The sequence below is a fragment of the Aedes aegypti genome, chromosome 2 (genome assembly GCF_002204515.2).
Source record: "Aedes aegypti strain LVP_AGWG chromosome 2, AaegL5.0 Primary Assembly, whole genome shotgun sequence".
NCBI lineage: Eukaryota > Metazoa > Arthropoda > Insecta > Diptera > Culicidae > Aedes > Aedes aegypti.
Genome location: NC_035108.1, coordinates 271,832,157 through 271,858,627, shown reverse-complemented (window position 1 = coordinate 271,858,627; position 26,471 = coordinate 271,832,157). Strand labels below are relative to the sequence as shown.

Sequence of the window (26,471 nt, the reverse complement as noted above, 5' to 3'; positions counted from 1 at the left end):
TTGACTTTGCCGACGACATCACCCTAGTGGTCTATGGCGAATCGATGGAGAAAGTAGAGTTGACAGCAGCGCACTCTATATCCATAGTTGTGGAATGGATGAAGTCTAAGAAAATAGGACTGGCCCGTCACAAGACTTAGGTGGCGGTGGTGAACAACCGCAAGTCCGAGCAATGGGCGCTTGTCTCGGTACGTGATTGCACCATAGAGTCCAAGCGATCTCTTAGGCATCTGTGCTGAAACTGCCAACAAACGCAAGCTCCTGGCAAGCGTGGCGCTATTCATAGCGCTTAGAACGAGCAGAAACCTAAAGCGGTTGGAAAGCACGTACACGATCATGTGCTTAAGAGTAGCAAGTACATACCGAACGGTATCTAAAGAGGCCGTGTGTTGTCATAGCCGGGATGACGCCCATCGGGCTCATCATCAAGGAATATGTTCAATGCTTCAACCAAAAAGGTACCAGAGAAGTCCGCAACGCGTGTGAAGAGGCAACGCTCAGCGCTTGGCAGCAAGAATGGTACCGTGATGGCCCCTAACTCTGCGCAGCTCCTAACTTAGCGCACTTTTACCAAAATCCACCAAAATCTGGTAAAATACTTAAATTTTTGTTTAAATTTGTTTATTCATATATTGCTACAATAGTAATAAAAACGTACGCGAAGAATTTTCTTGACAAACTCACGTTTATTACTTTAATAAAAAATAAAATAGCTTTAAAAATGTTGAAAAACGTCCAAATTGACTGCCCGTTAGCAAAAATGCTAAGGGAGTACTTCATCACTTAAGTCATTTGAAGCAAATTAAAGAGAACATATTTCAGATTTTTAGTACGTAGGCACTAGTTTATTTATCGAGCAATCATCACTGGTAAAGTGCAACTTATTTTCTCTTCATTTTCGTATTCTTCTTAAGTGCGCATAGTAAGGAACCATTTTTCAACTATGTTCCTTACTATGCGCAGCAGTTAAAAAACGTTATTTTCAACATACAATCAACCCTCCAGAGGTCGATATTGTAGGGAACCATCGACTTGTCGACACCATCGAGATATGGAATAGAAGTACTTTGGAAAATTGTTTGAGGGGATCATCATAGTAAGGGAAGATTAAAAAATGACGTCCATCATATTTTAAGGATTTCTACACTCCGTTTCCACAATGCTCTGTCGCGAATTTTACAGTACCTATTGCATGCATTGTCACATTTTCGTAGACTCTTTTTCCACTGAACGATGGACGTAATTTTAGAATGCTCCCTAACCATGCAATAAAATAATTTTGGTTTTTTGTATAGTTTCATGAGTCAATATCGAGTAATGAAACATCGAGGTTTGATCGTATTTACTATATAGAAACGCCAATAAAGTACTGTTATTGATCTGTAATAGGAATCGTTCATTAATTACGTCACGCTTTAGAATGGATATACCCTTGCGCTCAAATTATTCTTTGTATTTAGTAGAAATGTTCGGGTTTCACTTATAACAAACCAAAACCACGTTCTTATTTATTTTCTTCAAACCCGGATCCGACCCGAATTCGAGACAATTATTTAATACCAAACCCGGATCCGAACCGAACCGAAGAAAATTTGGTTTTTGTATTTTCTAGTGAAAATACATAAACAGTCAAAGCTAATTTTCCTCTGCACGCCAAGGGTGAACGCAAAAAAGACGTAGTTTGTACCCTTTTTGTATGTTGGTTTAGATTTTAGAAAACTAAGTTAATTACATGTTTTGGAAATCATATGATGATTTCGATTATTTTGAGAGTTGCACTTCAGTAACAGTAATTATCATGGATTGAATTATAGATAAAATTCACTTCACTTAGTAAACTTCTATGTTAGAGACATTCCACGCTCCACTGGGGACGTAAAGCCGTATAAAGCAAGAAAATGAAGATTGATGCAGAGTTTAAATGCTAGTAATGCTGTTAGTAAAATACTTCAACTGTTATAAAGAATTTATCGAGTGCGCAGAGTTAGGAACCTAAATGCGCAGAATAAGGAGCATTGCAAAAATGAGTGCGCAGAGTTAGGAACACGAACACCTTTAAGAAAAATTTAAAATTTGCAATAAAAATCATTACTTAGTGAAGCTTTTATATTTTTTCCTTATACATAAGATCAATAAGTATTTGCTCCCAAAATTTCAGAGTATTGTGTTTTGTTTTCAATTAATTACAGCTGTTTAAAATTTGAAAAGCCTTAAGTGCGCAGAGTATGGGGCCTTCACGGTATAACTTCACTAAAGGTACATGAACCCATCGGCTAATACCAAATGTGTTAGATTGGTATAAAAGAAACCAAGGGGAAGTCAACTTCCACCTGACGCAATTTCTGCCAGTACATGGTTGCTATAGACTGGCCCTTCCCCGAAGAAATACCGTAAGGTGGTTCCGGGGAGATAAGGGTCTGAGGCCAAGGGTAATGTCGGTGCACTCTGTACACCACTTGAGCAATTCAGCGAGAATTGCTCATGTACAGTGCATGGGCTGGTTTTAGTGGGTCGTCGTTGGAGCGGTTTTCTGGTCATAGCAGTGCAACCACTGAGGTATTGAATGGCGATTGAAGTGATTGTCTAAGAAACGACGAAATGTATAATTCATCGTAGTAAATTTTATTAAATTTATCATAAAAAACTATAATAAACACAGTCCTATTTCGACGTTTTTGAAATAAATGTGCTTTCGATCGAAATTAAAAGCCTGTTTGCTGAAACTTGTTCATTTTTTCATAAATAAATGTTTCGTTCAATGCCAAGAATGTAGAAATACGCGATTGAAAAATAAAAAATGCTGTGTGACGCAGACGCATGAATCACGAGTTATATCAATTGGTCGGTGTTCAGACAGACCGGACTAGAAGATATTTTGGCTTTGTAAAGATAAGCCAAGTACACCCGATTCTGTTTTTGCACGGGGGATGCGTATCGTGCAAAAAAGTTTTCAGTTCAAAATTTCAAAAACCGTGCAAAAAAAGTAACACCATTTCTCGACGTTTCATCCAAAAATAAGGTTTTGTCGGAAAAAAATGTATGGAAACTTTTTTTGCACGGCCGTGTAAAAAAAAAATCCATGCAAAAACAGAATCGGGTGTACATCGCCAACATTGATTTTTGCGATGATATTTTGATGCAGATGCGTCATCAATCAGATAGGTTCCAATATTATAGTGAATAATGCAAATATGTTGTAATTCCGAACGCTTGGGGTACGTTTTCCTGAAATCATTTAAAAACACTTGGTTCAGACTGTCTGAACACCGACCAGAATTGTATAAAACACGATTATTGATAAGCGTGTAAAATACGACAAACTTCAATAGGCTGGTCGCTTGGGGCGAATGTCGGAAGAAAGAATTTCGATAATAATATTCAGCATGGAACCAGGTAGAGATAGGCGACTTCGTGGAAGTAAAATATGTGTGACTGAAAGCAGTAGAAGAGGACCATCGTTCGGGGCAACTCGGGAAGTACATATCGTCTAAGACCGATGAAGATGGAGCTCTACAATACGCCCGGCAATGGTGTGACGCTACAAGGTAGGTAGAAAAAGCACGGATTTCTCATGATTTCTATCAGATGACAAACCTGAATTGTGTTCACACGATATTGTATTATTATATCTGCCTGGTTTATCGATACTTTGATTATTATTAGTATTGTAACTAATACGTTACCATTTTGTGTTTTGTAAATCTCAAATTATGAATCTCTTCCTAAAGTAATGCTGAAAAATAGGAAGGAAAATGGTCACTGTGCAGCGTATGCTCATTGTCCTCATGGGCATCACGCAGAAACTGCGTCAATAAAAAATTGTCATTATAAAATAAGGATCAGTTCACAAAAACATTCGATGCTCACTTAAACATAAGATAAACCTACGCCCAATACTGAAGAGAGTTGTGTAAAAGAAGTTACATATCAGAAATCTTACCTGCGCCACGCGTACTTATAGATTGCAACTGCTTACTGTTTAAGGGTCTAGATTCTCCGACGACAGTTTCGGCATCTTGCTGGGTGGAGCAGCTACGAGATCGGCAATCGATGAGAACTCCATACGCTTTTTGTAGGGAGGCAAAACTTGCGACGATCCAGCCGTTGCCGGAGGTGTGGTTTGAATGGACGGCGAAGCTGGCATTTCGACCGGTGGCGTCTGGGGTGTCTTCCTGGACAAGTCAGCCGCACCAAGAGGTGACGAAGCAGCCAAAGGAACACTGGAAACCGCAAGATCTACGGCGCTAAAGTTGTACTTCGGTCCGAGCGAAGGGCTCTCACGACTGGCCGATTTTGTAGGTGTTGAACGTGCACCGGGTGAGGCAGAGATCGGTGGGGGAGTCTCGATCTTGCTGGAAGAAGACGTAGAGGAGGACGATGATTTTGGAGGTTTCATCATCATTGAATTGAACGCTTCTTGTTGAAGTTTTAATAAAGATGCTGATGGTGCAAGATACATGTTGTTGGCTTCCAGTGTTGCCTTAGCCAGCGGATCTGGAATTTCGAACTTGTCCGATTGGAAAAGGGCCGACATTTCGGGAAGCTTGGCTGAAGAAAAGTTGGGGAACATGGACAGGTAGTCCAGACTCTGTTTCGCTGCAGCTGCAGCCGCCGCAGCAGCGGTTGATGTTGTGTTAGAATTGGAAGAGGAAGTTGGCGCCGAACTAACTCCTCCGAAAAGCATGCTCAAATCGGGGCCTCCTTTCCCCTGACCATAGAGCAGTGCATTCATGTCGGCTGCTCCAGCTCCTCCTACGGCAGACGTGAACAAACTGTTTAGCATATCTGCCGGGTTTGATGCAACATTAGTGGTGCTGCGATCAGCCGAGCCTTTATTCTTATCTGCTTTACCAGATTTACCGGACGAAGAACGTTGAACAGGTTCAAATAGTGCCGATAGATTACTAGCGGATAGATATGGATTCATAGCCGCCGCGGCGGCAGCAGCAGCATTGGCAGCAGCGTTTTCACGTTCACGCTCTCTCTCCCGTTCTCTTTCACGTTCGCGTTCCCGCTCACGTTCCCTTTCGCGTTCTTCCTTAGCAGCATTTTTAGCAGCTTTGCTGGAACTTTCTCCGGATCCACTGCCGGCACCTACACCGGACGTTCCTTGCTGGAATGCAGCAAAATCTAGCATATTGTTGGACAGGGATTGTGCTTTGAGTAGCACTTGAATGTCGTCCAGATTTCCAGAATTGAGAATCTGCTGAATTTCCGGCACTTTTTGCGATTGTTCAGCAAGTAAGTTGATATCGGCAGCTGTTGGCATCGGAGGGAGATATGCATCGGTGGAGAAAACTGTACGAAGCTTAGTGATCAGGTCACTAGCCGAATCCTTTGTATTGGTTTTCTGAGCCGAACTGATGTTCTGGGCATTGTTGTTGTTGCTGTTATTATTTGCATTGCTAGTTGAAGCATTTGAGCTGTTCTTAGAGGATGGCTTCTTGATTATGGAGATTTCACTACCGAGGCTTCCCAATGCCTGTGCTTGTTGGAGCAGCATTTGTGAGTATTCAGGAGATTTCATCAGATCGGCAAGCTTGCTCTGGTCGAACTTGCTGGTAAAGTCGGCGTAGTCCATGAGCGATTGATGTTGCTGCTGTTGCTGTTGGAGGAGCTGCTGTTGAGCTTGTTGAAGTTGCTGTTGAACGGACTGTTGCTGGGATTTCGACCGAGATGATTTGCTAGATGAACGACTTGATCCGGATTTGCCGCCTGAAAAATGAAAGATTAGTTTGTTATATAAGATGTTGAAACTTACAAAAATAAAAACAGCTTTTATGAATTGCAAGGCTGGTGACGACTTTAGTTATCACATACCCAAACAAGAGATCAATTATGAACCAAGAACGGAGCCTAAAAACGCTGTACCGTTTTCAAGAAACGCGGAATTTCTATCAGTAGCTCAACCCATCCCGCAAAGGCTTCATGTCGCGAGGGAAAAGGATGGGAGCATCGGACGGACGCGAGGTGATCGAAAGGTGGAAGCAACGATGAACATCTGAATGGCGCAGAGAACACAGGCAAAGAATGGTAATGGTTACGTCAGCACAGCGGACAGTGGAAACCAACCAGCTCCCACAAAGGAGGAAGTTAAGAATGTCATTCAACAGCTCAAGAACAACAAAGCACCCGACTAGCATGGTATGGGAGCCGAACGCATCAAGAGGTCGGAGAGGTTGTCCGCTTGTCTGCCTCAGCTGATAGTCAAAATCTGGGAAACGGAACAGCTAGCGGAGGAGTGGAAACAAGGCGCTGGAAAGTGAAAATTACCGCGCAATCAGTATCCTAAACGCCACCTACAAAGTGCTATCCCATATTATCTTCCGTCGTCTATCACCAATAGTAAACGAGTTCGTGGGAAGTTATCAAGCAGGTTTCAACAAAGGACCAGATTTTTTTCCGTGCGATATTTTGATAACGTCGTGATTATCAGCTCCTAAGCATCACCTGTTCATCGATTTCAAGACGGCATACAACATTATTGACCGTGTAGAGCTCTGGAAGATCATGGAAGAGCATAGCATTCCCGGGAAGATTTATTAGAGCAACAATGGGCGCGTGTGCAAAACTGCTTGAAGATCTCGGGCGAACACTTCAGTATGTTCGAATCTCACCGGGGACTACGACAGGGCGATGGACTTTGGTGCCTATTGTGCAATATTGCGCTTTAAGGTGTTATGCACATATGCATACAGTCGAGGTACGATTTTCGCGAGATCCGGACAATTTGTTTGCTTCGCGGACGATATGGATATTATAGGGAGAAAATTTGAAACGGTGGCAGTTTTTTTCACCCGCCTGAAACACGAAGCAACAAAAGTCGGGCTAATGGTGAATGCGTCGAAAACAAAGTACATGCTGGTAGGCGGAACTGAGCGCGACAGGACCCGCCTAGGAAGCAGTGTCACGATAGCTTTTATAGAGAAACTTTAAAGTAGATGGAGTACCGTGTACCTTTTAATTCCGCTCCTAAATGCTTATCTTTGACAGATACGCGTATTTCGACTACCACTTGCAGTCTTCTTCAGTGTCAGTTACTCGTATCCACTGAAGAAATCGTCGCATCTCTCTACCTTAAATACTAACACCAGATAAGTACCTACACAATCAAACTACCTAGGATTTTTTCGACAGGAGTATACCTGTCATGTCTTGGTCAAAAATTGAAAAGGGGAGATAATAATAATTATACAAATCCCTAACTATCTACCTATGTATTCAAGCTCGTTTATGTTTCTTAGGTACGAACTTAAACAGCCTTGCCTTGATTGTCCGTTTCCTTGATCCCTATTAAGAAGTAGTGAAGGCTTTTGTTTGTAAATTTCTAAACTTTCAGCGACGTCTAGTTTCCAAGATGAAGATACGCTTCGTACGATGTCTATGTTATCGCTTGTCATTTGATGTCTATCCTGGAAAACATGTTCAGCCACTTTTGATTTAAAATCATACGCTAATCCCTTTTACGAGTAACTGACACTGAAGAAGACTGCAAGTGGTAGTCGAAATACGCGTATCTGTCAAAGATAAGCATTTAGGAGCGGAATTAAAAGGTACACGGTACTCCATCTACTTTAAAGTTTCTCTATTTGAGATTCTGCTCAGAGGATTCGAACATTCATTAAAGAGGGGCATCTTTTTATGTTGGCTTTACATCCCATGTGGAACACAACCCGTTTTATGTGTTTGAATTATCACGTCAAATTTGATTGAAATTTTCAATATCAAAATATTATTTCCCATCCGTTTTTCAATGAATTTCAGTTGAATTTTCAGGGTAAATCACAAAATTCTTCTAGTTTTTGGAGCCGCGGTCATCGATTAAAAATTTATCGTTATTTTGGATTCATCTCGGGAAGTACTGAAATAATCCCACTTGAAGAATCAGTAACCACTTTAATTTCGAGTGGCTGGCTTGCGACAAACCAACTTCATGATTTAGCAAACGAAGTCTAAATAAAAATACCGACATTGGATGACTTGGTCTCATGCTGGGTTGTTCCGAATACCGGTTCACTGGTGGAAGTGGCCATTATATTGGCGAATCTGAAACCTGGCTTGCGACATATCAAAGGTGGTTCAAATGTATTTGAATTACTTGACCACATGTCAGATTGTTCCGAATTCCAAATCAAGGCTAAAGAAGTGTAACTCAAAGGTTCTTAGATGACTTGATAACATGCCAGGTTGTTTTGGATACAATGTTCCCCAGGGAAAGTGGTTGTTATATTGGCGGTTCTGAGACTTGCGACACATCAAACATGATGAATTTGCAAATCAAGTGAAAAGAAGAATAGTTCATGAAGTTTTAAATGACCTGACCACATACTGGGTTATTATGGATAACTGGTTCTTCGGTGAAAGTGGCAAATATATTGGCGGTTCTAAAACTTAATTTGCGATGTATCAAATATCATGATTTTGCAAACCAAGTCCAAAGAAATGTCAAATCGTGTGATGATTTGTATTGTGAATTTTGAGTTAAATATTAATTCCGCAGAATAACCTTGAATTCGCAGATGAGATTCTGTCAAGTCTGTAGCTGGAAGAGTCAATATATGAATTTATTACATCTTATAAACTAACTTAAGGGGCCCAGATAGCCGTAGCGGTAAACGCGCAGCTATTCAGTAAGACCAAGCTGAGGGTCGTGGGTTCGAATCCCACCGGGGTTGGAAATTTTCTCGACTTCCCAGGACATAGAGTATTTTTGTACCTGCCACACGATATACACATGCAAAAATGGTCATTGGCATAGTAAGCTCTCAGTTAATAACTGTGGAAGTGCTCATAGAACACGAAGCTGAGAAGCAGGCTCTGTCCCAGTGGGGACGCAACGCCAGAAAGAAGAAGAATAAATTCTCCAACTTACACATCCACTCTTTCTATCACTAACTCATACATTTTCTCATTATCACACATACAGAAAACTTTGCTTTCCATCCCATACTATAAAATCGTATTTCTTCACTTCCCACACGTGGCTCCGTTTGGCACATGTCACTTGAGCCTTCATTAGATGCCTTAACATAGTCCTGAGGTTATACGTCCTCTACATTCGGTACAATATATACATAAGAACGGTCATCTACAGCAGTATGCTTAGCACATAATTGGTCACTACTTTCAATGGGACTGTTATGCGTAGAAATTGACCAAAAACCTCGTATTTCTAGGCATAACAGTCCCACTTTGAATTTCGTAGCTAAATTTACTTTATTCCCATAATCAAAACTCTTGACCCTAATGAACACACTATTCTTTATACTATTGTAATGATTTTAATTGAATTTACCACACACCTGGTCAATACGAGGCCTAAATGTGTTAAAATCTTTAAACGCGTTTTTCTCGATTGCATATTTTGGAACATGGGACAGTTATGCGTATAACGGCAGAATAGGACCTAGATGGTTTTGCATTAGATTTAACTGAAATAAAGACCAATCTTATTTCTAATAGGCTTCGGAAAAAAACTAATTCCCAATTGGAAAATGTAAACAAACTTAAAAGATAGTGGTATTTTTATTGTCAATCTGATCATTTTGAATCCTGTTTCTCCAATTTTGTGAGTTTGGTCTGTCTTGTTGTAGTCTTCGCGTGCTATAATTGATAGAGGTTATAAATCAGGTATACAATATGAAGTAATGCAGGGATTCTGCAGTATTCAAAGCATATTTACCTTGAAATCAATCTTACACAGTTTTTAAAGCAGCAGCAGCTTCTGAAATTCTTCAAAAATCAAGCGGGCGCCATCTTAGGTCTAAGCTCAACACCGAATGTACGTACACTATGCAGATGTCAAAATAAACTTAGGCACCTACGTGAATCCGCTCTAACGAAGGTACGGTGCTGCCATCTGGAAAAAGTTTACTCTGTGCGTGTAGCGTCAAAAATTTTACCTGGCGAGGTATAGGAAGTGAAATTGCCAAATGATTGTAAAAAATAACTACAATAGCTATTTAAAATCTTTTCAGTACATGTTGATAAACTTTTGATGGACTACATTATAGGCATATTATTTTGATTTTTATATTTTTTCCTCAATATTCTGCGGATTCTATAGCTTATCATAGATCTAACCCCGTACACTTAACACAATTTAATTCAATTATGTTTTGAATTTTTTAGAAGCATTTGAAAATTGACTTCCTATGCTTTGCCATGTAAAGAAATCGGAGCTTCACGCATCGGGTCAACTGTGGTAATTGCTTCCGTCATCGCGAATTCCACGTAAGTGCGATAGGTAACCTCAGTAAATATTACCGAGTCACTATTTGGCGGTTATGAATAGTTTAGTGATCTTTATCTTAGTCAGGTGAAGTGGAGGTAAATTGAATTTGCAATGATCTACGTGATTTTTCACGTAAAAATGACGTTTGGATTTTTTTGAGTGTACGAATTTATCCAGTCATTTTCTATGATAAGGTACCGTGGGGCAAGTGTGTAATGAAACGATCGTATAGTTGAGATTCTTCAATTTCTAGACACTTTAAATTGAAATAAATGAGGTCGTGTATGTTTCTTAGCTTGACTCCCACCATAAGATAAGTCAAAGATAAGCATTATGCTGAAAAAATACAGATAACATTTTTTGAAAAATGTCTTTTTACTTTTCACTTGCCCCACAATACTCACGATTTCTATTAACTTTAACATTTGTAAAGGCGTCCCAATGAACAATAACATAAGAACATGTTAACAAAGAAAATTTTATTATTGTCACTTAATTTTTCATGATCAATTTTGTTTGTTTAAATGATTCGATAACATCATAAATACAACATTTCCAATGTTAGTTCTTACATCATTAGACAGCAATTGCATTTCTGCTCTGTAGAATTTCTACCACTCGTTATTTGTTTTTAAGAAAGTCGCATATGACGTCGGATAACTCGGGTCTACCACAAAACGCCGAATCACAAAAGGCCGAATCACATAAGGCCGAAACACAAAAGGCCGAATCATACAAAAGGCCGAATCACAGAAGGCCGAATCACATAAGGCCGAATCACAGAAGGCCGAATCACAGAAGGCCGAATCACAGAAGGCCGAATCACAGAAGGCCGAATCACAGAAGGCCAAATCACAGAAGGCCGAATCAAAAAAGGTCGAATCACTAAAGGCCGAATCACAAAAGGCCGAATCACAGAAGGCCGAATCACAGAAGGCCGAATCACAGAAGGCCAAATCACAGAAGGCCGAATCAAAAAAGGCCGAATCACAAAAGGCCGAAAGCACAAAAGGCCGAATCATACAAAAGGCCGAATCATACAAAAGGCCGAATCACAGAAGGCCGAATCACAGAAGGCCGAATCACAAAAGGCCGAAAGCACAAAAGGCCGAATCATACAAAAGGCCGAATCACAGAAGGCCGAATCACAGAAGGCCGAATCACAGAAGGCCGAATCACAGAAGGCCGAATCACATAAGGCCGAATCACAAAAGGCCGAAAGCACAAAAGGCCGAATCACAAAAGGCCGAATCACAAAAGGCCGAATCACAAAAGGCCGAATCACAAAAGGCCGAATCACAAAAGGCCGAATCACAAAAGGCCGAATCACAAAAGGCCGAATCACAAAAGGCCGAATCACAAAAAGCCGAATCATAAAAGGCCGAATCATAAAAGGCCGAATCACAAAAGGCCGAATCACAAAAGGCCAAATCACAAAAGGCCGAATCACAAAGAGCCGAAATATTAAAATAAATTTTAGGGAAAGCCTCATTTTTCTACAATATTATGGACATTATTACAGTAGGGTAAGCGGGACAAGATGCACAAGTAATATTACTAGCTGAATCAGAGTGTATGGTTAGTGGTTTTTGGTCTATTCTTAGCTGACACACCCAAAAAAAAGTTCTATAATTGGAGCTTAAGTAGTCGTGCTGTTGTATTTTGTACAACACAAGTGTAAAAACCTGGCGAAAATTGGAAGGGTATACAGTGCCTGTTCGATTTTGGCAACATGTAAAAATTTTCATGTTACCTAAATTGAACCGTTCCAAAATTTAATGGTTGTTTTTAATAAAACTTGTATCGACGTATTAAATTGACCTATTTTGAATATGGTAAGCCTTAAGAAGGCCCACAGAATCATTGAGATTGACAGGATTTGTGACTGACCATGATCCATTTTTGTGTACATGGATTTCCGTGTTGCCAAATTCAAACCGAGTCAAAATCGAACAGGCACTGTACGATGAAAAGTATTCTTAGTAAACTTAGTATTCTTATGATCACTTAAGGTGATTATAAAACGAAGCCAAACTTTGAATTTTCATGTGCACAAGACTGGAGAATCTGACAAGAGTTCGCGTTGAAAATCAATCAAATTGCTTGCTTGCTGGTAGTGACAAATGGATAAAATTTGCGGAGCGCTATTTGGTTCACAAGTCTTGTGCTCTTGAAAATTTGAGGTGTGGTTTCGTTCTATAATCACCTTAAACACTTGTTATACCCTATCGCAGCAATCATTCTCCTGCTTGTTGCGTAAAAGACTATGTTGGCATTATACCGGGCAAATGCTTGCTGTCCGAACTCGTTGTCGCTCGTCGGACCTAAAAATGGAAAAATATCTTCTGCTTGCATTATACCGGGCAATCGCCTGGATTTGCTATTTGCATGACACCGAATAGATGCTATACACAACCTTCGGGTATCGGAGACTTCGGCGGCCTTCTGCCGCCTAAGTTCCTCTATCCTTAATGCGGCTTCGCCGCATGGAGGATAGCGCACTGGTTACTGACATGACTGCATTTAACAAAGCATGGACTTGTTCTTCCAGTTCGTTGCGTTCATTCATTCGCAGTTCGCGTTCAGTAAACCGTTCTTGCTGAACTACCGTTCTCAAAAAAAGAACTATGACTCATTCGTTCACCGCAAAGAACTAGTTCTTTTGAACCGTTCGCGAACGGTTCGCCCATCTCTAGTTCCCATGTGTTTAGAAGAGTTCGGGTTGTTGTCGAGAGAATGAGAATCGTCGCTTTGAAGCTCTAGCGGATCATCATTAGGCTGTTGTTTTTCAGGCGAACTATTTCCTTCAACGGTGGTAACACCAGGAATTTACCCAAATAAATATTTTCATCTTATTTTGATTTACTCCAGAAATTATAAGAATAATTCTGCGATTTGTACTGAAATTACCTTAATATCTATAGACCACTGATGACAAAGGCAAACGTCATTTTCTGACATAAAATCAAATGTGTCAATGTTGGTAGCTCTGATTTTCTTTTGTTTTAGGTTGTTCGAAAGCTTCAAACTAAGCCCAATTAATGACAGTCTTTCACCAGGCGGGCTGCAGCTTTAGTGCAACGAACGAAAGCTGACTGTATCTAGTTGATGGTGTTAATCTGAAGGTGTCCCAGATGTGCCAGGAAGAATTTCTGGAGGAAATTCTAAAATATTTCTTAGTTTTTTTGTAGAGTTGTTCTTAAAAATAACTCTGGAAGAACTTTTAAAGAAATCATTGGTTGGTTTGACTTTATTTACGAGATTTTTAGCCCTGGGCTAGTTCATCTCGGGACCAACGGCTTTACTTCCCTTCCGAAGGAAGTCGTCACTATAACTTTTTACGTCATAAGTGACTATGTCGGGGATGGGATTCGATCCCAGGTCCTCGGCGTGAGAGGCGAGTGTTCTAACCACTACACCAGGTCCGTCCCCAAAGAAATCATTGGATGCATTTCATTAGACTAATTTATGAAGTAGGGAGTCGATGCCGGTTATGGACCCCCTACAGAAAAACGTAAATTCTGAGAAAAAACGCTTAACGATTATAAACTACAGGAATTTCAAGAGTATCTGCTGATAGAATTTAAGAGGAAATATTTGAAGCAATAAATTTGTTGATAGGTTCTTAGAAGTGGCATAAGAGAGATTCGTAGAAGGAATAGTTAAAAAAATGCTTTGTGCGTTGCCTGTTAAGGCATCGAATGAATGAATTTTACCTCATGGAATTCTTGGAGGAAGTGTATGAAATTCTTATATGATCCAACAGTCTTGAGCAAATCCGTTGTGTTCCTTACAAGGTATTGTGTGATTGAAAAAGATGGGTGGACGTCCTTCATAGTTTTACGTTTAATGCAAAAAGGATGCAGACAGTGTGTATTATCGATATTGCGTAAAGTTAGCTTTTGGATACAAGCCCTGGAATCGACATACTTATATTCAACTTACCACTTGATCCAGCGCTCGGTTGCGCGGAGAGACCTGTCATTCCGGCCAGCGGATTTGCGTACTGAGATTGCATCAGTAAACTCAGGTTGCCCTTTTCGAGTTGTTGCATGAATTCCTTCATGTTTGGAATTGCCGGCAGGTTTGAATTGTTGGCTGCTGCGGAGACCGATGGAGAGGCACTGCTCGATGTCATCGTGGCCGTTGTAGTGGTTACCGTGGATGTCTGCCCCGTTTTAGACGAGATGCTTCGGTTGAGGCTGTGCAGAAGTGTCTCGTTGATTTGTGAGTTTGAGATTCCGGATGCAGCCGCAACTTGGGCCAACGCGTTCAACGCCGATAGGCCATACTCGTCACGTTTCGTGTTTTGGAACAGGGAGGCGTAGTCTTGCGGGAGAAGATTCGCCGGAAGAGAGCTACCCAGGGAGGCAAATGTAGCAGCATAGAGATCGTGAATGTTGGAAACGTTGTTGCCCATGTTTCCGATGAGAGAGTTCAGGGTAGGACTGTTTCGGTTTCCACTTCCAAGAATATCCCCTATGGAGAGCTTTCCTGGGCTCGGAGCGGGTGAATTTCTAGTGCGACTACGACATGACGAAGTGTCTGATTTAGCAGGAGATGGACTGGCGCGAACAGGAATTTCGAACTTTGCTGGACTTGCTGAATTTGACGGTATGGTTATGGGACTGTCTCTGGGAGACGACGTGTTGGTGGTTAAAGATCCATGGTTGTTGATGTTGCTATTGCTAGCGTTGTTGGAGTTGTTCTGGCTAAGATTGGTTGGCAATACCACCAGTGAGCTCGAAAGCGGAGATGGAGTCATGTTCAACCCGGATGGTCGCTTCAGCTGAGCCTGTAGACTGGGAACGGCTAATGATGGAACCTTTGGATCATCATCCTTGAGAGATATTACATCCGAATCGCCCATTTCTGATACTCCGTCAAAGTCCTCGTCATTTTTGTTCTCGGTAGTGGCGCTGCTTTCCTCGACGTTGGTCAAATTAACAATCGAAGGAACGGATAGAGGCTCAGGAATCTTGGGAATACTGATGGGTACTGGTGGCGGTGGCGGAGGTTCTGGAATGGCAATAATTTCCTCAGGATCTAATCCTAACAGTTCTCGGATCCAGTTCCAAAAATGGCCGGATGTTGAATCTAGAGGAAACTTCGGTTGAAGAGTTCTCTTCAGTTTTTCAATGTAAGAAATTTCATTTTTATAAGATGATTGAAAATTTATGAGTTCACGTTTGAACTGTTTATAATAATCAACGGTGAGCATCATTTCCTCTTTGATATCTTCAGAAAGCACCTCATCCTGAATTAAATTATAAGTCATCAGCATCGGCCGACCGTACTCTGCTGGGCGATTCTCTGGCGGTGGCAGAACCCAGAAAGATAAAATGCTGGATTCCAATGTGATATTGTCATCATTGTAAGGAGCTGAAAAGGACACAATTTAGCCGAAGGAAACTTTTAATTTTGCACTATACTCACAGCAGATAAATCCCACACATGGTATGTAGGAAGCTTCGGTGGGACCTCTCATCTTAATTTGATATTCCAGCTGAGCATCACAGTCCCTCAAAGTCGGTTGCACCGGAAAACGTGGATGGGAATGGTACCATCCGACCAAGTTGAGATTCTTCTTAACCATTAGCTTCTGGATCTGCAGTTCACACATAGCGGCCTTATCCCTATCGAACCGAGAATTGCGGCATGGAAATGCGTGTGTGATTGACAGATTATGGGCGTTAATATCCCAGGTGCCGCCTAGATAGCCACAAACTTCATTGTTCGTGAGATGGCAATGGAAATCCATGACCAGGATTGTGGAAGAAGACACTGATACCAAAAACGGCTGCATCTTCCCAATCGAAGTGAACGGAATAGATTCGATGAGAGTATTTGCATCACTGTGAAAGAGTTCGTAAATATTCATTATTGTTAATCCTAAGCTCCGGGATGGACCTTTTAATTTCAATCGACTAGTGCTCAGAAACAAATAAGTTGATTGAAATGTGGTTTTCAGTACGATCAATTAGACGAGTTAGACTATCTGTTGTTTCAAACCGAAAGTTAAGATCTGGACATGAATTTTGCCCGCAAGTAAGTAAGTATTCCCTTGTCACATTTTTCCATGAGTTGCTGATTAGCACGTCACAAAACTAATGAAAAAAAAACACAGTGTTCAAGTGGGCACCATAGTCTAGTCCGTCTAGTATTGGTCCTGGTAGAGGGGAAACTGCTGGAAGAATAACCTAAAAATAGACTAGAAACTGCTAGAGTAATCTCAAAACTGAATTCTTCAATAACTCTGAAACAGACAATTTTGAGTTTTCTTGTAAGAAATACTATATGAATCGTTGGAGGATCTCCCAAAGTAGGTAACAACTGGAGAAATCGGTGGATGAGTCAGTGTGAAAATCTTTGTAGAAAATCCTGTAAATTACTGGAAGTAGTAGCACTGCATTGTTCAAGGTGTAGCATCCTTACACTCATATTACATATTTCGACTTAACATTTTCAAATTCAACCATGAGAGAATGCATTCTTAAATTTATTGCTTTCATTCCATTCTCAGTAGGTCATAAAACAAGTTCGCCTCCAACCTTCCTCGTTTACATTCTTTCTTTTGCTACATGTGCACAACAGCTTATGAACAACAGTCAACCTTTTGCCTTCTGCCATCTGGTTTACATTAACTATTTTGGAAACATCGTTGGTGGCTTGAGTTTGGGTCAACACTAGGAATAAGCTTCCGCGTACCAATGCAAAAGGGTACGATAGTCTATAAGTTATTTGGTAAGCGAAAATACACGAACAGTTCAGAACATCAACTCGAAGTGATCGCCGGTTTTTCTATCCGAATGAAACCCTCAGCAGCGGTCGTTATTAAGGGTTTCCTGAAGCAAATCCTGTAAATATTCGTCTATGCATAACTAGGAAAATTTCTGAGGGAATTTCTGGTCGAATCCTGCGAGTATTATTTCAATACTCTTTAGAGAAATTTCTGGAAGGATCCCTGGAGGTGTCCTTAAATATTTTCCAAAAGAAAACTTTACAAGCAATCCTGAAGCTTTTCCGGTAGAATGCTGCTATTTCTGAACTCGAAGATATTCATCCGGTAGAAGCTGTGGGATAGTTGCTTAACAGTCTCTGAAAGTTTCTCTGAGGGCTCCAAAATGTTGTACAAATGTGACTTTAGAGACCATTTTGGCTAAAAACCTTCGATTGAAAATAGAGACTTTTTAAAAACGCGTATAAGGAGGTGAACCAGCGTTCGGCTGAAAGCCTCTTAAATAAAGACAAAAAAAAAACGCGTATTAATATAATGACCAGGTCTCAAGAAAAGAGACCTTCTACTAGCCTTTTACCCGGAAAGTACTTACGGAACCAGATTACTGGTTTCGTCTTATGCAAGAAATGATGTATTCTTGACTTTAAGTCTAAAAATTGCTAAAACTTATAGTTAAATATTAGTTTCGTTGCTAAAGTTGTAACAAATGAGATTAACGTTCAACGCTCCGTCATCGTAATCATCGTCATCATCGAAACTTCAACAGCAGTTTTTCTTTTCAAAACTGCAATTTTTTCGACGAAAATGGGTTCACTGTGTTTCGGTTGGAGAATAGAATAGAGGCAATGGGGGCAATATGAACATACGGGGCAATATGAGCCACCCCGGTTTTGAACTCAAAAACAGTGTTTTAATGTCTAGTGTCATTATGATCTGCTAAAGGATGCCTCAAATAGCCACCACTATAAAAACCGTAAGAATATTCGTTTGAACACTCAAGATATTTACAAAAATGTACAAATTTGTCCTTCGTCATGAAAAACTTATTATTTTGGCAGTTTTTAATTAAGCCTATAAGACAATTATATTTATAATTCTGGTAAATTTTACCAATCATTTGAAACTTCTAATCATAATGAACAGTTCGTGAGCGAAATTAGATTTGTTCATAAACAAAATTATTGAAAAACAATATATTATTTTCAAAATGAAGGGGCGGGGCAAAATGAGCCACCTAGATTTAAGCAAAACAAACGATGTTTTGAACATAAAAATGCATTGCCTAAATATACCAGAATATTTTTTTACTGCATAGCCATCTTTATGCACCATTACAAGTGGAACACTTTGCTAGAAAATACGTTGAACCAAGTATTGCAATTTAGTACTAGTATAACATGGTCTGTTTACTATGTATTATGCATCTTTAAAAAATAAGCTGCTAGAATCAATTATTTCAAGCAAAGCTAATACAAATTCCTTTCCAATAATGTACACTTCAGCACTAACTCTTCTCTATACTGTTTTAAATAAAAATCATTTGATTGAATGAAGTGGCTCATCCTGCCCCGTAGGGTGACTCATAATGCCCCATATGGTTGGTGACCACGTAGAAAAACATGGTTTTCCAAAAAGTTCCTGACATAATTTTCAAGTTGATGTTAACATAAATTATCGACGTAACATGGAAGATAACATTTTATAGTACAACTCACTTGCATTTAAACCATAATTTTTGCTGTTTTTCTATGCATTTCATGACGTTTTCCTTAGGCGGCCCATATTGCCCCGATCACCCCTACAGTGAACACATTCTCATTTAACTTTCCATGATTTCGAACGAAAAAACTGCTTTTGAAAATTCCCAAATGGATGACGGATCCTGCCCCTTAAGGAATACTTATTTTCGGTTGAAATTCATCATCCCGTTTGAAAGCCAGAGCTACATCTCGTTCCAGAGATCGCAGTTAAAACTGCATATCTTTCAACTTGTTTTTTGAGCACCAGTCGTATGAAATTAAAGGTTTCATTGCCACTAGATCATTGCCACTTACTGCAATATATTGCGATTGCTAACGGTATTATGCTGCACTATAGTTCTTCGAATCGGTGGCGGTTCCATTGCCGTCTTATCTTCTTCAGTCTCCTCAAGAGTATCTACAATTATAAAGCATTGATTACCACTGCTAATTTAACTTATGGTATAACTATGAGCTTACCATCAATCGTTGGCACATCATCCTTGTGGTCCTTTTCTCTCTGTAATTGCTTCCGGTGGTACGCCGCCTTGTAGGCATCCAACTTACGGCCCTTGTACTTCACGTTGGCCCATCCACAGCCGGATTTCTTTTCAGGATTAATTATGCGTTTGCAGTATATGGCCCAAGCACTCGGCGAACAGAATATGGTTTCCGTTTCGTGGGACTTTATCTTCCCATCCGGTAGCAAATCGCCGATGAACTTTTGTCCCTGAAATTAAGATTAAATTCACTTGTTTTTAAAGAAGCAAGATCATGACTTCAAAACTAAATGTATTTGTAAAAAACGTTCTTATGACCATGAATGTTAACCCACAGATAACAGATGTTTATGCTAGAACAAACATCTTCTGAAAACTTTCATTTTCATTTTCATTTTGCAGCGTTTGGTGGGGCAATGAGTGCGTAACTCAGTCCAAAGCCGGGTTTTAATACCAGGCACCCACTGCGGGCGCTCGGTTTCGCAAAAACAAAGGAACATGTCTTAAAACATGTCTCCGTTAACCCACAGATAACAGATGTTTATGCTAGAACAAAAATCTTCTGAAAACTTGTGTAAATATTCAAACTAAAACACGTTGAAAACACTAGTGCCGCCACACAACGTATTGCTGCAATCAGTGGTGAATATAACTATCTTGAAATGTTTCATATTCACCACCTACATCACCATGGGAACTTAGCGATAACAACGCCACCACGATGTTGCTACTTGTCTGCCCATACTCGCATAACAGTCCCATTTGAATTTTCGTCACTTTTGAGTTTTCTTCATGAATCATGTTAATTATTAGTGTACTTCTTGGTATCGTACTCAAAATTGTGTGTTTGTATGGAAAAAATACGAAAAAAATACCAAACCATGTGCGTCCCATATTGAAAGTACCCGCATAACAGTCCCACTACTAGATTACAACGAAATTCAAGCAAACTTATTCCTGTTATGATTTTTGTAATATTGCATCATAGTTTTCATCCGATAAGAAAAAGGAATACTAAAAATGACAGTGTTTTAAACCATCTTTATTCCATAAAAATATTGTTGTTGTTTGACATGACTCGATTCTTTCTCAGAAAGTATCTGGTGCGATAAATGATAGAAACATCTAAATGTTAATCCTTGCGAGAGGCTAAACAAAAAATAAAATAAATAGCTTCTCCAAGGCAAACCTACAGCTGTCATTACTCTCGTCCTCCTACCAATTTTGAACGAAATCTCCGGTATGTTCATCTTCCACCGACATGGAGGGTAAGACTTATTGGGCCAACATAGGAATACGCGCATCACAACTGGTAAAGTCGACATGTCAAACTGTGTGTTAGCGATATCTAATGAGAAGAAATAAGAAGTCAGCATTATGTATATCTAAGAAATATCCAACAGCTGTGCCAGAATCAGACTAAACAAAATAAGCTGCAGGAGTATATATGTTTCAAATCCAACATAAAGCTGCTGCAGGTGAATCCAGAATACTTTTCTTATTGGCCGGCCGCAACGCTTCCAGCAAACCCAGGAATGTCTTCAGTACTGTCACACCACCGTATAGTTTAATATTTTGTTGGAACTATTGAAATTAAAAGTTGAGAGCCCTAACGGTAGCAAAAGAAAAAGTACCTTGGAATCTGTAGTAAACTTGGCATTAAATATGTCAAGGTGCGCGATAACAAAGTAAGCGAGCCCCTAATAATGGGACTGGTATGCGGGTATATTTGAATTTGGTGAGAAAAGTACTCAGATAACGTGTCCCATTAGCTAGTATCTTGAATTTGTACATTGTAAATAATCGCATTAATAATATGCTAGTTGTTGAACATTTTCTTATACTGCATTGATAATGTGACGAGTAACCCCATCTGATTTTTCTGCTCCAAGCAGCGGCGTTACGAAAACTTTTTCAATGATGTTCAGATGCGTTTTTCTCGAAATGATGATTTTCCTAATGGGACTGTATTGCGAGTATGGGCAGTTGTGTTGCCACTTAAAATCACCATTAATTGCCTTACACAATTTTACAATCGGACAAACATCTGTTATCTGTGGTTAACCTATCTTCAACTTCTTCTTCTTGGCACTACGGACAGACCCTGCACGGGAAAAAAAATCTGTGGTAAAAATAACTATTTTAGCTGACTACGCCCATTCTTGAAACTACCATGGGAATTCAGACCAATTTACTATGTTTACGGAACACCACACCGCATTACTGGTACATTTGACAGAAATAATTTACAACAATCTGATTCCAACTACAGACATAGTAAAATCAAACGCATTTCTGGTCTGCTGAAAATTGCCGGTTCGAGCGCTTAAGTTAACCCCCTAAAATGGTAGTTTTTACCGCACAATTGTTTTGCGTGTGCTTCTCAGCTTAACCCTCTAATACCCAACCCCGCCTTTAGACGGGGTACACTTTGGAATTTTGTGTATTTTTTCGTAGCTCGGAAATCAAAATGTTTTTATTTTTGGCTTATACTTTGACTCATAACAGGCATATTAGAAAAGTATTTTATGACTTTTAAAACTTTTTTCTATTTTTAGAAATTGTTTGAAAAATTGCATTCTTATATAACCTACAAATGCCTGGGGTTCATTTAACGTGTAATATAAAAAATCGTACTTTTTATATTTTTCTACGATCAACCTATCACAAAAGAAGAGCCTGGGGGTATTAATATAATTTCAACCTGTTTTTCCGTTAGTTACACGGAAAATAAAATACGCTCCGAAAAAAAAAATAAAAAATTTAATGTTCTTAAAAGTGCCGTAAAAATTTAAATTTTTATTATTGCCAAAAATCAAGAACTAGAAAAGGCTTCAAGAAAAAATGAAAAAAGCTAGGGATGTTCAAAAATAAAAATTATAAAAATCAAAAACCAAAATTTAAAAATTTGCGAATAAAAATAAATAATTGCCCAAAACGTGTTTAGAACGATTTTAGATAACGAAAAATAATATTTAAATCGAAAATAAAAATTTGGGTATTAGAGGGTTAATGTTCAATGAGCACTTCCACACAACTTGAGAGCATTCTTTACCAAAGTTGTCATTTTCGCATTTGTATATCGTATGGCAAGTACGATGATACTTCTATGCCCAGGGAAGTCAAGGAAATTACCATTACGAAAAGATCCTGGACTGACAGGGAATCGAACCCAGACACCTTCAGCATGGCTTTGCTTTATAGCCGCGGACTCTAACCACTCAGCTAATGAAGGCCCCCTGATGCGCTGATGCTGTGTATGAAAAACGATATTTTCCAAGAGTTTTTCCCAGTATGTTGTACGAACTACAACAACGCGATCATTGAAGTTTTTTTTGTCTTTGGTGTTACCGTCGAATGAAGGTATGATTTCCACAATGATTTGCAATCACTTCGGACAGAAAAAGTGAAACAGGACAGTCGTTTCTGGATTTAGATAATAACTCCTACAACTAGCACGTCGATCTTGAACGAAGCACAATTCAAAATGTATTATTTTCACAGAAAAAAAGTACTATGTTAACACTATATGGCTGCTGTAATTTTTCATGAGAATCACACTTCTCACAAACGAAAGAAAAACTATCCGGGTGGCGTAGCATCGGCCGAACTACCAGCAGAATAGCAAAAAGCCCATCACGCAGAACGCGAAAAAAAAACTTGGCAGGCAGTTGCAAACACAACCGTTTGTCTCAATCAAACTATGTTAGAGGGAGCGAAAAAATGCTAAGCAGAGAGGCAACGAAAAATGAGCGAGGAAGATGCAGCACAAAACACAACTGAGTAAAATTCCATAAAAAAATTGCCATAATTTTCTAAAATTTCTCCAGGGATTACATTACGAAAATCTTTACCTAGGTTCCCCTAGGGTAATCCTTACGTGGATTCCTCCAGATATTTCTCCAGAAATTTTTCCATAAATTTCTCCTAGGATCATCCAGGGATTTCTCCAGAAATATCTCTGCAGGGAGTTCTTCAGGGATCTCTCCCGTATAATAATCACTGTGATTCTTCCAGAGATCCTCCAAGGATTACTCCAGAAATTTCTCCTGGGATTCCTTCAGCAATTTACCCAGGTAATCTTTCAAAGATTCCTCTATCAATTAAAACAAGTAACCTTTCATTGATTTATTCAGCAATTTAGTCAGATAATCATTCGAAGATTTCTACAGGAATTCGTTCACAGATTTACTCAGCATTTTTTTCAGGATTTTTTCCAAGAATTACTCCAGAAAAATCTCTACGTGGGTTGCTCTAAAAAAATTTCCAGAGATTTTTTCAGGAATTCCTTCAGATATTTCCTCGGGTATTCATCCATAGACTCCTGAAAGATTTTTTCAAAGGATTTTCAAAAGATAATACTACAGCATTTTTTTTGTTTTTGAAGATCATGCAGGGATCGCTAGGGATTACTCGAAGGATTTCTTCATGTTTTTTCTAGGGGTTCTTCCAGAGATGGCTCAAAGAATTTCTCCTGTTTTTTCCAGGAATTAATCGAGGGGCTTTGCAAAAATTTAATTTGGTGATACATGTATCCGTTTGTTTCACTGCCCAGTCGAATAGTTTTCGCGGAGTTGCGATTGTGTTTCCATAGTCTTTTAAAAGACTTGCTTTTTTGCCATTCGCTTGAAAGTGCCACCAATAGCGTCGCAGGGGCCTTTGCCGTGGGATGTGGCAAAAAAGTGCCGCTCTGCTTCTAATCCATGTATTTTCTTGAAATTACATAAGCTGGCAAAATAGCTTTTTTTTATAATGAGCTGCAGCTCCATCTGACATAAAAATAACTTTTGAGATTTTTTTTGTTCAACAAAATTTATCAATTTTGAAAAAAATAGCTGAACTGCTACTGTGTCATGGGTCAACACTTCTGATATTATAATAAAACTAACATTTTCCAGTTACCAGTATTTCACCTTGTTTTAAGGACTCTATTTTGTTTCGTAGAAAAGAAGACTTTTCTTTGCAAATAAAATCACGAGTTATGACCAGGCTTGATAATACTCCTCAACATCACACAACGGGCGATCAGGTGGCCAATAATCGAAAAAAAAAATGACTTGTTCTGATAGGTTTATCTTGTACATCATTCCATAGTAAACACTTCTATTAATTTATTCCTGAAATATCAGGGCAAGATCTTTAATATTTCAATTGATACAGTATGTCAAAGTAAGAGTTTTTAAGAAAAATTAAGAATTAAATGCAAACACAAGGTACACATTGAATACAATATACTGCATAATCGTGATATGTTATACAGATCTTTAAAAACACTGTCCGAAAGCTTATTCAAAAAGCTATCTAAAAATAATAAAATGAAATAAAAATTCGTACTTTAGGTCGAAAAGGGAGTGCACTGAAATAAATATATTTGATTTTATATCGAATTTTTCACACAGCCCATACTTTTTTGTCCCAAGTTGTCCCATGCTAAAATTTATTTCCAAGGGTACTTTGAGATGCAAACTAAAGGGTGGGGAGAATTTAGCTGCACAAATTCGCACTTTTTTAATTTAGGGCATTTTGAATTTTTCCAATATTTTTAATCATTTTCTATTATAAACAGCTAAAAAATAACTCAGAGAATAAACGAATATCGCTAAATCATTCATGTAAGTTCTAACATTTATAATGGTTTGCATAATGTTAATCGCATAAATGGCTTATATGCATCATAAGTTACAAAACTCATTATTTCGCTATAGGCCCTATTCAAAAGTAAGTCTCGAAAATTGTTTTGGAAAATAAAACATCAAATTTGTATCACAAAACACATAAATATGACATGAGATGGAAAAAAATATTTTTGGCCGTCAATCTGTATGGAAACCGTCCATAGTGCATCATTAGAGTTCGGTGAAATACCCTAGAGCAGCGTGCTGCCTTTGCCTCTTTGCGAAGGAGCGAAAAAATGCTAAGCAGAGAGGCAACGACAAATTAGCGAGGAAGATGCAGAACAAAACACAACAGAGTAAAATTCCATCAAAAAATGGTGCTCTCACAACTCCCCGAGGACTGTTTTGGTCGGGCAGCAGACTCAAGAGTTCTTTTGAAATGTGAGTAAAGGTGAGCATCGCAACAAGAGAGAGAGAGTACCTGAAAAAATCCTCGCATTTTTTAGCACTCTCACTCGAATCGCTTGAGGATCTGTGTTGAAAATTTTGAGTTTAGTTTTTTCTCCTCAGAAAAACTGCAAAATCGCCGCAGGTTTAGTAAGTTTTTTTTTCACAAAACTTTTCCTAGAAGTGAATTTAATGGGGTATGGATACGGTTGTTACTTTTCAATGTTTGCAATACTGTTGTGATATCTTTCAAACCATAAAAATCCGTCGGATTCTTAGACGGAGTTGATTTTTTTCATAGGCAGAGGCGAAGTCCATTGATTGCCTTCATTTAAAAAACATAATCACTGTATACTTCCGTTTTTTAATCATTCTCAATAAAAAATACAATCTATTTTCTGATTCATACTCATTTATCACTTAAAAATACGATCATATTTGACGGTTTAGAGCAAAATCGTTGAAAAAAAATCAGTTTTGGACTTGAAAAATTCGTTGTTAGAAAAACTTTTTTTCCTAAAATATGCCCAATTTGCAATGTATGGACGACTTTTAGTAAACTTAATTGCGAAACTTTTTGCCTAAGAACGACCAAAATCTGAAATGACAGTTTTATAATTTTTATAATTTTGAATCATTGTTTTTTCAGTGTAGAAATTTGAAATAATTTTGAGAAGTCTGAACCAAGTCACTAAAAAGTGTCTCGCTACCAGCCCTGCACTGTTCAACTTACCAGATAGTCAATGCTCATCGCCGATTTTCCCGGCTGTAGGACATTTGCACTGAGCAACATCTGTATCGTAACAGTTTTTCCCGGAAAATACCCGGACTTATCACCGTCCTAAAAATCAAAGAAAATTCATATGAAAATAGAAACAAATCCTTTGGGGCACACAATTCAATGGCAACAAGCCGCACTAACATCATCGATAAACTCATCCGTAATGTCACTATCATGGTGGGCCTCTTCTTCGCTGGCTTTTGTTGACATTTTCAAAAGCGATTTTCCGCCAGAAAACTCGCTTCAAACTGGGAAACTTCACGTTTATTCGCGACACCAATCACCAAACTCACTTAATTCAATAACCTAACACAGATTTCGCCAGTTTTTCTGGCAATATTTTCCGATTGAAAACTATCACTCGCGAGACAGGAAAATTTACAACACACCGCAGAATACAAAGCGTTGGATGACAT

At 39.1% G+C, this 26,471-nt stretch overlaps 1 protein-coding gene across 1 annotated transcript; it reads right to left on the bottom strand.

Moving 5' to 3' along the window:
• Positions 1-3,599: 3,599 nt before the first annotated feature.
• Positions 3,600-26,471, bottom strand: LOC5569676 (MPN domain-containing protein CG4751). Its single transcript, XM_021845088.1, has 7 exons — positions 26,197-26,471; positions 26,008-26,115; positions 19,193-19,442; positions 19,028-19,130; positions 15,671-16,089; positions 14,180-15,616; positions 3,600-5,715 (listed from the first exon to the last, which is right to left on the bottom strand). The coding sequence occupies exons 1-7, from the start codon at positions 26,263-26,265 to the stop codon at positions 3,980-3,982; spliced, it is 4,122 nt and encodes a 1,373-aa protein (XP_021700780.1). The 5' UTR covers positions 26,266-26,471; the 3' UTR covers positions 3,600-3,979.

Coding starts and splice junctions, on each gene's coding strand:
- LOC5569676 (XM_021845088.1), bottom strand. CDS start 26,265: ATGTCAACAAAAGCCAGCGAAGAAGAGGCCCACCATGATAGTGACATT. Junction 26,116..26,196: donor CGGATGAGTTTATCGATGAT/GTTAGTGCGGCT, acceptor TTTGATTTTTAG/GACGGTGATAAGTCCGGGTA. Junction 5,716..14,179: donor ACCGAGCGCTGGATCAAGTG/GTAAGTTGAATA, acceptor TTCATTTTTCAG/GCGGCAAATCCGGATCAAGT.